We start from the raw sequence: 13,020 nt of genomic DNA on the forward strand, positions 1-13,020 counted from the left end.
ATGTGGAGGCGGAAGCAGTTGTCATATTTTCCAGTAAGCCTTTGTTTCAGACTTGAGCCAATGAACAGATTATCAGTCAGAGAGGAAGGTACTCTTCTCTTCTCACCCCTCCTCAGGTAATAGAAATAATTAGTATTCATCACCAGCCTGTTCAGAAACAGCTTGGGCTTTCTTCAGAAGTCCTTGCCCAGTGTGAAAGAACTTCTTTGATCCGAGGTGTGATATACTCCTTGGAGATATATTTTTGTTGCTAGCTCTCTTAAGTTCTTGAATTCACTTAGCTCAATTGTATTTCCACAATTTGGCAGTGAAGCAAAATTCTATATTACATTGATTCAAGACCTAGATAAAGTCCTGAGCAAAAAAAAATAAATTTTTTCAGAATTAAAAAAATGCTTTGATTGTTGTGCGAGCTTGGCTCAGGGATAGCTCTCTCCCCTTAGATAGAAAGCGGAGAGTTAAAAATCCTCTCCAAGACTTCACCTTGTAATCTCAGATGGAGGTGGGGGGTGGGGAGGGGGGGGAAAGCATTTGTGGCACAGTGATAGTGTTCCTACTTCTGGGCCCAGAAAGTCCTGGTTCAAGCTCCAGCTGCCCTGCACATTAGGTCATATCATGCCTAAACCGGCTGACTAAAATAACTATAATTTCAATGACATTTCATTGTAATATTGAGGATTGATGCTGCATTTTTGGGAGTGCCATCTTTCACACAGAACATTAAATATTCAGATGAAGGAAAAATGACAGTACTATAAGTAAAAAAGGGATTCTCCTAGTTCCCAGCTTATGTTTCTTCATCAATCAAGACGATGTAATTTGCTATCTGTGGAATACCGTTGTGCACTAACTACCAGTATAACAGTGTCACATTCAAATGCAATTTATTGGCTAACATATTCTGAGAAATATTAACATATTCTGAGAAATAGGCTATCATTTATTTTGCTTTCAGGAAATAGTGTCAAGTATTGTTGTATGTTAAAACAATGCAGTTTATCTACTATATCTTGCTACTTATCATTTGGTAACACACTAATTGTTTCTGTAGCTCACTCCAAATACCTGTATAAGGATTAACAGTTTCAGTTTATAGCAGACAGATTGTTCTTGGGCAATGAATACCTTCTGGTTTTAAGCATCGACACATAGTAATGGCATCATCATCGAAATCAATGGCGTTCACACCATTAATTGTAAAAAACGCAATTGAGAAACAACAGCAAAGTTATTTCCATCCTGTTCCCACACAAATACATTACAAATACATTTTGAACAGAATACTGCAGTTTACCTTTCTGAAAATACACTGGAATACGAATGCAGTTGTGACTTGTGGGTCAGTTATTTTTCTTGGTTTTGTTTTTCTAGGTAAGGAATGCTTGTTGTGAGGAAATAAACACTAATCACTAATGATCTGGACAGATACAAAATAAAACTCCATCTATTCCTGGATTTAATCTTAGCCATTGTAAATGCCCCCACTGCACTAGTATGAACAGAGTGCTTGTGGTTCCTGAGTAAATGCCAATCTAGTGCCAACTTGTGCCAAAATGTGGACAGCTTTTTCGATGTGGAGCCATGCCCAATAAGAACAATATTTCAGAGAACTGAGAGGAAAAAATAATTTTGATAATGTATGTCTAGACTGAATCTGAACCTAAATAACCCAGAGGTGGAAGAATAATATGCCAACCACTTTTATCTGGTTCTTGACACTGATAAATTATAATTATTTATTTTGGAAAATTAAGGCAATTACGGCATATTTAGTTCAGTGTTCACTGTTAGAACTCAGGCAGCAAGTGGTGAAAGAATTAACTCTAGAATCTAGTCTTTACACATTCATCAGTTTATATTATTATTATTATTTAGTGAATGCCAGTCCCTTAAGTCAAGTCTCATTTGCAAAATTTTAGGTGACTAGTCTAAAACTCAGTCTGTAGTGGGACATTCCTTGGTAGATGTACAGTAGTCGTTTTCAGCCACACACTGGTGTTCTAAGAACTGTCCGAATGTATCACGAAATTTGGTCATGGAAACCAATGTAAACAAAATTTGCAACATCAACACATTTGATATTCTTTAAGCTTGATGCGTGCATGGTGTTGTAAGCCTCTCTGTGAACACTGTAATCACAGTAAAAGCAAATAAACATAATGTGCACGAGCAACCATTTCAGCTGAAAAAAAAGCAGGTGTGTAACAGAATTGTCTGTCTCATTGAAGTGTGCCGTGTTACCGAAAAGATTGGGGACCACTGGTGTGCAGCATTGTCTGTGTCTCTCCCCAGGAACATGTAAGGTTTATAAAGAGACCCACAGATGGTGGGTGCCCACACACAGGCCTTGGTTTGAAATTGTTTAGCAAGGACCACTGTAGCTATGGTCATTCAAAGTTTGCCATTCAACAGATATGGTTTGTCACAAGGAGCCTGTTGGTGACTTTTGTTTTATTTTATTTAGAGCCACATGCTGCCTTATGTGTAGTTCCAATCATCAACTCTTTCAGCTTCTTTCTCCTTCTCCAATTTCTAAATTAATTTTAATCAAACTTTTCAGACATATTGTGACATGATTCCGTGGCAGATGGGACTTGAAACAGACCTTAAAACCAAAGGTAGGTAAACTATACTTTGCCACAAGATCCTTTTGCTTCTATTTATGAGCTTGTTTAAGATTCTAATAAATACCCACCAGCTGAATACAATTAACAACCAAATAACATACATTTTACGTTTTTTAAAAAGTAGAAGCAATTTATTAGAAAATGAGTGCATAATGGACCTGTAGGGTATACTCTGGAAATCCCACTGCATGCAGAGCACAGCATTAGCACAACAGTGTAGCTAGTAGATCCATAATTGTCTGGCATAATCTTGTGCATAAACCAAGTATTTTAGCCTAAACATACCCATTTGGCTTAAGACTATTCAACAAAATAAGGTTCCTCATGGTAGACTGGTTAGCAAGGTTTGATCACATGAAATACAGGGAGAACAAGCCATTTGGATACAGAACGGACTCAAAGGTAGAAGACAGAGGGTGGAAGGTTACCTTAGAGTACAAGGAGATCTTGATCAGGTAAGTCAATGGGCTGAGGAGTGGCAGATGGAATTTAGTCCATCTTGTCCATGCCAACCAGATATCCTAAATTAATCTAGTCCCATTTGCCAGCAGTTGGTCCATATCCATCTAATCCCTTCCTATTCAAGTACCCATCCAAATGCCTTTTAATTATAGTAATTGCACTAGCCTCCACCACTTTCTCTGCTAGCTCTCTAGTTTTGGACTTCCCTACCCTTGTCTATTTACCCTATCCATGCCCCTCATCATTTTATAAATCTCTATAAAGTCACCCCACAGCCTCCAAAAGTCCAGGGAAAATAACTCCAGTCTATTCAGCCTCTCCCTCTAGCTCAAACCCTCCAACCCTGGCAACATCCTTGTCTGAACCCCTTCAAGTTTCACAACATCATTCCTATAGGAGGGAGACCAGAATTACACACAATATTCCAAAAGCGGTCTAATCAATGTCCTGTACAGCCACAACACGACCTCCCAATTCCTATACTCAGTACTCTGACCAATAAAGGAAAGCATACCAAATACTACCTTCATGATCCTATCTACCTGCAACTCCACTTTCAAGGAACTATGAACCTGCACTGCAAGGTCTCTTTGCTCAACAACACTCCACACTTTATTAAGTGTCTAAGTTCTGCCTTGATTTGCCTTTCCAAAATGCAGGACTCAAACTTATTTAAATTAAACTCCATCTGCCACTCCTCAGCCCATTGGTTCACCTAATCAAGATTTCCTTGTACTATAAGGTAACCTCCTTCGCTGTCTCTACATCTCCATCGTTGGTGACATCCACAAACTTACTAACTATACCTCTTAAGTTAGTTTCCAAAGCATTTATATAATGCACGAAAAACAGCGGACCCAGCACCGATCCTTGTGGCATACCACTGGTCACAGGCCTCTGGTCTGAAAAGTAACCTTCCACATCTCTATCTCTCTATAAAATCATGCTTGCAAGTGTCAAAACACAATCTTAGAGCAGGAATGGCTTGATTATAACATGAAAAATGGTGACCAAGCACCAGGTTAGCAATAGCAACCCCTGATAAATGTACACCTAGATAATGTCAAGTTCTTACCTCTTTACTCCTGGTCTAAAAATCTTCTTGGAATGATTGGCCATTATTGTGCTACTGAGGTTCTGTGGAGCATCTCGAAGCCCAAAACTCTTGGCAGTGTGTCCAAGGTGAAGAGTCTTCACATGGAAGAAACACTTTAGGTTTGCTGGATACGTGGCATAAGCTCGAATGAATGACTGCAATGCTAGAAAATGTTTAAAATGTGATTAGTATTCCATGTTGCTACCATATTGTGGTAGCAATTATACATCAAAACATGGAAATGTATCACTACGTGTTTTAAATAGAGCCTGGAAGGGTTCACTGCTATTATTCAACACCCCAATTTATAATAGAAAAGTGGTATGTGAATTTGATAATGATTTAAATTCCTGCACAGTTGCACACAGTAATCCCAAGGGACCTGAAATTATATTCCAAATTGTAATGTATGAAAAATATGAAGTAAAATTATGACTGAAGAATTTTTGAAGCACTCCTTTGAGTGAGTTTCAGGTAACATGGTCTGCTACTGACATGTCATGAATGTCAAACATAATACTTTATTAAAAACTTAGTGTTCTCAAACTGAATGAATGATATCAAGCCAAGTTAATAATTAGTAATGATATTTGATATAATCACATCACTCAATATACCAATGATATTAGATTATTCAGGGAGGAGGTCAACTCAATATACCAATGATATTAGATTATTCAGGGAGGAGGTCATAAACTTATTCACACTGATTTCCGACAGAGTGGTAGCATCAAAAATTTCTCTTAAAACACAGCAAGTTCCAGCTCCACAGAAAGTCAGTGAACAACTGTGAATGCAACGAATGGCTAGTTGATTTAGTATACTACTGATCGCAAAATCTGACCATTATATTTAAAATCTGAAGATCATTGCTGGCAGGAGACTGTAATTACTCAGAGCATCAGAATTAAAAATGTGGGCACAGAAAACAAAATAGCAACATGAAGGTAGATTTTATTACTTTAAAACAAAAGGTTGAATTCTATTGGCATTCCCTGCTCTACCCAAAGTTTTTACTTGGCCTAGACTGTCAGCAACACCAAAAGAGATAAACTATATACTGGTTAGATTGGTGAATTGTAATTTATCTTGTAGAACTAAACAGAGAAATAGATATTTAAAAGCCAAAAAAAAAAACAAAATGCAGATAGGACATTGCTCTTTAACAGAAAGTAAAAAAAGTTACTTCCAAATTCCACTGTCCCCTTTTGGAATCACATGCAGTAAAATAGGAGGGATTCACAATCTACTCACATTGCACCCAACAATGCAAGTACTTTAACAGTTATCGGTGCTGAACTCCTCCCTTAGTTTTTTGCACATGGCTTTCACAAGGTAGAAATTTCTTAGATTTTAGATTAATAGATATCAGAAACAATAAGGAATAAGTTTGTGATACAGTGGTCACGTCTCAGAAGCTCCAGTTTCAAGTCTTGCACCAGGTTCCCTAGGACAGGCAAACAAGTTGAATATCAACTTATAAATCTTTCCATCAATGATAGGCAGCAAGTGCAGAAAATAATTCCTGGTCAGCCATGGGACTGGAAAAAGTCTTTAGCTTGTATCGGTTCGGGATCACAACATGTATGTTGCTACAATAACTGGGATTTCTTATGGGGGCTGGTTAGCAAATGTGGACTGGATTGGGATGAACAGCACAGATTTTGATCTCTGTTCCAGTATGAGTAGATCGAGGGTCTGCCCCCTTGAACTGCCCCAGTGGAGGTCATAGTGCTGTGGGCTAGACTTGCCTTCAAGCAGAGAACTGGCTCACAAAATAAAAACTACCTGGGCCTGGTTTAGTCACAAAGTACTCTCCCTTTAAGGGCAGGTTTAGTTTAAAGCAATTTAAGTAATACAACCAATTAATTACTGCAAGCTCTTGTTTCACACAGAAATCACATAAATGACCAGGCAGCATGAAGACAGTGTGCACTTATATTACATCAAATGATAAATGTTAAATGTCAAATCACTATTCCCATGCCATTTTCAGAATTATCTAATTCATTCCCAAATTTTTCAATTTTGGGACCTGGGATTGAACTGCAATATAGTGATTGGATCAGTCTTTTTTCCTGGATTCTGTAAAATGTTTAAAGAGATGGTCAATATCTATAGGGGATGGAAGCACAAGCCTATCCAGAATTCAATATGCTTATTCAGTCAATTAATATGAATCTATAGTAACACAACAAGAATGATGTCCTGATATTGGAGTTTACACAACAAATGTTGTTTTCACCAGCACAGTTGATAAACAGGCAAAAATCATACATCTGAAATACCAGAAGTTTACTGTATTATTGTGGTCTCCATGATGTTCGAGTAGTCAGTTGAGGGTGCAAGTGAGAAAAGCCTCTGCCAACAAGTTTTATTTAAGGCAAAGTTGTATTATTATTTAAGTGATTTATGCCATAAATAAAGTATAACAGTGATGGGTATACTCCCTGCATTAGTTAGTGTGTTTTTTTTACATTGATTATGTGAACCTCTTGATCAACAAACACACTCCTAATCCCATATGTTAATAAAATATTTGCTGTACCAATGTTGGACCAGAGTTCTTTCTCTGCCTCTAACTTCTCCAGTACTGGATGCACAAATTATTACCTGAGATAGCAATTAGAGAGTGGTCAATTGCACAGAAAATGGCATCACTTGCATTAAAAGCATAATGCTATCTGTTATACAATATATTTGGGACTTAATGGGATAACTACTGAAGGGGTGGAGCTTTAAATGATTGAAAATGGGCTCCTTCTAATTGGAAGAATTCTAACAACTTCATATTACAGTTATAGAATAGAACCCCCTACAGTGTGGAAACAGGCCATTTGGCCCAACAAGTCCACACCGACCCTCTGAAGAGTAATCCACCCAGAACCATTTCCCTACCCTAGTACTCTACATTTCCCTTAACTAACGCACCTAACCTATACGTCCCTGAACACAATGGGCAATTTAACAAGGCCAATTCACCTGATTTGCACATCTTTGGACTGTGGGAGGAAACTCACACAGACACAGGGAGAATGTGCAAACTCCACACAGACAGTCACCCAAGGCTGGATTCAATCCTGGGTCCCTTGCGCTGTGAGGCAGCAGTGCTAACCATTGAGCCACTGTGCCAACTCACAGTTAAGCTGTGAATATGCTGAATAGATGCATATAAAATGGGAAATCAATTCTAATACAACAGAAGTATTAAGGCACAGGAAACAGATAATCTTCTGAAAGGAAATGAGTTGATGATTAAGTAAAAATACAGTAAGATAGAATACAAATTAATCCTGAAACAGCTAGTTTAAAATCAAGCTTATAATATTAGATTTAGAAAAATACATTTGAAAAACTATAGTGACAATGGACTGCTGTCAAAACATTTTCTGCTGTGAAGAACTTCAAATGAAAACCTGTTTACACAAAGTTTAACTAGAATTGAGTGAGAGCTGGGGCACATCAGTGTTTATGAACAGTAATAAATTGTGTCATCTTATGGATTTGTGGCTGACAGGACCGAGGGAATATTTTAAAGCTCTGTTTACAAGGAAAAGTGCGCTTATTTCAGATCAATACCATCCGAGTTAAAGCTGCAATGCCTTCTAAGCACTTAAATAATTCATTCACTTTTTTTTATATCGCGCACATGAACTCTTTTAGATCAGGGATGGTTAGAGTGGGAAATGAAACACTTTCCCAGTCAGAATTTACACACAAGCAGAGGGCACATCAAATTTATTTTGATTTCAATACTTCCTCGCTTTGCAGCAAGGCTGCCTTTATTTCATCTTAAAATAAAGACTCCCACAATAGCAAAGTCAGTGTAAGTATTGCTTAGTGCAGAACTGAACCATTCAGACCAGGCAGGTCTTAGATCTCAGTCCTGCTCTGTGCAATTGAGGATAGCCATGGCAGAAGGAATTCTGGACCAAGTATGAAAGAAAACTGGGAAGGGAAAAATTCAACTAGCAAGGGTTACTACCAGCAAGATAACTGCTTTCTGACAATGTTAGATGACACCAATTGTGTCTACAATATTTAAAAATAAAACAACCAGAACACTTTCTGGCCTTAACGTTTAAAGTATCGTTTAGTAACAAGCCCTAATTAAAGGAATATTAAACTGTTCACAACACGCTACATACATTATATATTACTCAAATACAAATATAACATTCCATGCTTGTATATAATTTGTAAATGTCAATTTAGCTGAACATGTATTGCATCAAATGGTACAACATTTCTGTTCATGTAATTTCAGGATAATCTATCAGTAAACGTTCTGTGCCATCTTATTTTCTCGTCTTCTCCATTTCAGATTACCTGAAATTTATCCAGAGTTACGAGGTAATCGCAGGAAGTCATGTAAACAAGGCTTTCAAAAATTAAGAATAAATATGTTATTTCAAAAATATTTGCCTGCTTCAATTCAGGAGATACTGCTTTGAAACTATGCTGGAGAGAGTCATATATTGTTCTGGTAGGGACTGTAAAGTAAAATAAATCTTGGCCAAAAACTTGACACTGTACATTTTCTATAGCCAGTACATTTAGAAAGAGAGATAAAATTGTTTGCCTTACCAATAAATGTAGATGGGATAAATATTAATAACACGATTGCCTAATTTTGATCAGATTATAACCAACAGGATGATTGTAAATATGATGCAATTTGGCTGCATGAATGCGGCCAGTTGAGTAATTGGTTCTGAACTACTTGCAATTGCAACAAATCAAACAGTTTGCTCAGTACTAATAAAACATGTCTTGCAAAAATTTTGGCAAGGCATGTGCAAACAACGACTGTTATGGAATAACTTAGTTCTGTTTCAGAAACTTGACTCATTCACTTTAAATAATCAATGAATTACTTGGGACTTGTGAACTTGTTACTGTAACCATCATTCTTTTTTCAGTTTTATACTTTGTAAGAAGTTTGGATATTAAATTGTTCTATTCCATGTCTATACTGCATACTAAAAACGTTAAGCACAAGCTTTTTCATTAGTTATGAACTGAAGAAATATCTCCAGCTACAACCAGCTCTAATTCACACTTGCTAATGAATAAACACCAATGGTTTCAGTGTTAGAAATTAAAGAATTGATGACAACTAACCTTTCTTGGCTTGCAGAAGGGTTTCTTCAGTTGAATGGACATAGTTCTCATACTCTTTTTGCAAGGTTGTTGCTGATTCTCTTAGTTCTTGCAATATAGTGGCTTCCAACTGTATATATATATATATATATGAAAATAAAACTGTTGTTTAACTATTCAAGTTCAATTATTTTTGAAGCTTACAGAATGCATCTGGGTTATCCTACATGCAAGGCAAAATCTGCTACAATTACAAATTCTTATTCCTAAAGTAAATGCAGATAGAGATACACCAAATCAAACAATGTTTCTTTAGTCAGTGTCCCCTAAGCACTTTAAAAATTAAATTAGTAATCATAGGTGGTGTTAGACTTGAATTCTAATTGACAAACAGCACTGTTGTTCTTGAAGGGTTAACTAAACAAGGAGTGTTTCAGGGAGAAATAATGGACGGGTTTATAGCAGATTCAATAACAAGAAAATGACAGTATAATCACAAAGGGGCACGGAGGTTAATCCTTTCAATATTACTGAAAAAGAAATAATATAATGTAGCTAAAGATCACACTGAATAAGAGAGCTTGGTGTTATTTGTGGACTGCAACAACTCCTACCTAGTGTCTCTTGCAATTTCTCAGCTTTTAATATGAATGTCAAATTACTTTTTAAAGGATGATTGACCTTTCCCTGAGGACTTAGCATCATGTTATTAAAGGAATAAAAAATTTTAATAATGGAAGGTATGTGTTTTCTTCCCTTTTTACTGTTTAAAATTAATGAGAAAGTGTAACAGTTGCTGGCTAGAGATTGAACTCAGCAGCCAGTACCAAATAAGAGTGGAAATCCTTCTGAGCACTGAGCAAACACAGATTCGGCTGCTGATCCCAGAGCTGGATATTGTATACAACATGTTACACGCCTTTGAATAGATCAAGGGGGTTGACTGGCGGAAAAGTCTTAGATTGCTAATAACCACTTTTATATTGAAGGTGGCCTCCATCAAGAGCTAAGAGCTTACTGGGGATTGCAGCAGAAATTGGGTCTAATCAGAGACTTGCAAGTGATATTTGTCTGGGATACAGAATTGGATTTAAGCCCTTCACACACAGTTGAAGATTGGTTAGTAACAAAAACTGTTCTAATTTTAATGACTCTGACGAAAACAAATCACCTTTAGCATGAGGTGCTACACAGTACTTTGATAATTGCATATACACTACGACTTACAAAACATCTATTATTGCCTAGTTATAACATTTTTCCCCACTTAAAAAAAATCAGCCAATGACATTTCACATGATCCTATTAATACTGTAATTAGAGAGAATAAATATCAGACGCATATGCTTCGCACTTTCTCTACAATCCTTCACTTAAGGAATGCCTATGGAAAGTTAATCTGTTCGCATTTTTGACATAAAACCTTAAAATAATCAAAATGACAGGGTAACTGACCATACCAGACCACATATCAGTATAAGTTAGAAAAGATATGCAATAGCTTTGATAGCTCTGTGGTTATAGGCGCCGCCTAGTGTAGTTTTCAACAAACAGTATTCAGTCCAGCAGATCAGAAAGTTGAAGGTCTGATCTTGCATCTGTGCTGTTAGCTTATTTCACTAAAGGCAATAGCAAGACTGGCACTCAATTCTATTGTATTAGAGGAGGAAAAGAAACACTTGCTTGCTACTCGCTTGATCGAGTGAGCCCTCCTGGATTGTGATTATGTATGGAAGTTAGTTAAGGTGAAAATACAACTGGCAGCGACGCACTCTACAATTGCTAATTTTGCCAAACCAAGACAAAAACCGAGCACCTTTCAAACTTTAAACCCTGATAAAGGAGACAAAACAGCAAGAAAAACATTACCTGCACCATAAGCAAAATGAGGTTACATGTATGTATTATATCTGCTCCTTTATATTTCTCACCTCTTCTGTTTTTGACAAAGAAATGGGTCGCAAAGAGATTTACAGGTGACGCGAAAATTCCATTGATAAAAGCTCTCTGTTATTTCACATAACATGGGGAACAGCCTTGTCTTTTCCCAACAGTGCAATAGCAATTGGAGCCAAATGCACAAGGAAGATCATAGCCACAATCCAGGACTCAATGTCATAGCAACGTTAGCAAAACAACACAACCATATTGTCCTCTATTTCAACAACTTCAGCTGTTGAAATGGAAACATGACTTTTAAATTAACTTTCATTGTTTAGTTCAAGCATTCAACAACAGTACTAATAGAAGTAATGCTCACTCCATTTATTGGAGCACAAACAGGAAAAAAAGCACATACAGGGCTGTTATACTGTACAAATTGCACTCTTAAGTGTCATACAATGTAAAGAAGAAACACACAACCTTTTGAACTGCACAGTGTTAATATGGCAATTTGTATTTTCCACATGAGGAAAAATAATGTTGGACCATTTCAACCTTCGGGTGATGTAGATATAATGCAATCAGTACAAAGCTGAATTTTGACATTGAGTTTCCAAAGGGTGAAAAAGGTAACCTTTATTTTAATTTCCAGCCAAATGAACAACATAAACCAGGGACCCAGTGAATAAAGCTGTGTGTATATGTTTAAATGTGTGCACAGAATCTTTAAGTGCCCAATTAATTATAATTCATTAAAACAAATTATTAATTACATAAATGCAATTAATTTGGACATTCGTGAATGTTCTTTCCAGATAAAATTTCAGTAACTTGAGTATTGAAATGTTTTACTTTCAATAGTAGGGTGCTGTTTTATCATAATGCACTTAACCAGGAAGTACAGCAGTCCAATTTTGATGGCTTAATGTATCTAAATACTCAATTTGTCATTTCATCAATCAATACAACATTCAATTACAAAGAGAATCAGTTGATACTTGTTTAATGTAGCAGGCCCAGCCCAGCTGCTCTAGCTACTGAACTCCAGCAGTGCACATTAAATTCTGGGGAGGCAAGTGACAGCAGCCCACAAATTAAAGTCTGAAGCTTAATTTCTCAGAAAAACTTGAGTAATTAAAATAGTACTGGTCTTAACTTTACAATAAAGAGGGTGTGAGCTATAATTCAACACATTTTAAGGATACGATAGGAAGTCAAAAAATTGTGCTTTATAAGTAAAGATCAAGTCTTGCTTTTTTAAATGACCAGAACATTACATCGGATTATCAGAATTACATCAGGTCAATAGAATGGAATAAACTAAACTACTCAACATTAATTCAGCTGATCTTAATCATGGTACAAAAATTACCTTCTAATATGGATTGTTTTTCTTGAAATAAACCAAGAATCTTCCTTTGCAATTAATAGAATATTTAATGCTGTTAGTAGAAAAAAACCCTACAAAGTGCAACTCAATATTATCTTAAAGCTATTGGAGCTAGTCAGCCATAAGTGATCCAATGAATATATATTGCTGAATATTAATTCCACTTATGCATTAAGCAGCCTGCATCACCAACTGAATAAACACATTGAAGACCCCCAAAAAATGGAGTTCAGAAAGACCATTAGGCCAAATTGATGCTTCTTTTATAATGCAGAGATAGACTGCCTCATTCCGGACTTGACAGACTTGAGGGCAAATTCATTACTTAAGCAAAAACAGGACTGCAAAAACATTTGATTAATAGGTAATAGTATTTTGATCAAATATCTGATCTGTATATCCTCAAAGTCTACCTACTGTGAGTGCAACTTTGTTGAAATTTGAAATTAAATCTCAAG

General features: G+C 36.5%; 1 protein-coding gene across 1 annotated transcript in view; it reads right to left on the reverse strand.

Moving 5' to 3' along the window:
• ddx31 (DEAD (Asp-Glu-Ala-Asp) box polypeptide 31) overlaps positions 1 to 13,020 on the reverse strand; it is an 89,522-nt gene that overhangs the window by 18,451 nt on the left and 58,051 nt on the right. Inside the window, exons 18-19 of the mRNA XM_043720329.2 lie at positions 9,310 to 9,418; positions 4,165 to 4,348 (exon numbers count right to left, since the gene is read on the reverse strand). Coding sequence (XP_043576264.2) covers positions 4,165 to 4,348; positions 9,310 to 9,418 — 293 coding nt within the window. The remainder of the gene's footprint in view (positions 1 to 4,164; positions 4,349 to 9,309; positions 9,419 to 13,020) is intronic.

This window comes from Chiloscyllium plagiosum, unplaced genomic scaffold, assembly GCF_037043375.1.
Source record: "Chiloscyllium plagiosum isolate Xiang-an unplaced genomic scaffold, Cpla_swu_hap1 HiC_scaffold_21, whole genome shotgun sequence".
Classification (NCBI taxonomy): domain Eukaryota; kingdom Metazoa; phylum Chordata; class Chondrichthyes; order Orectolobiformes; family Hemiscylliidae; genus Chiloscyllium; species Chiloscyllium plagiosum.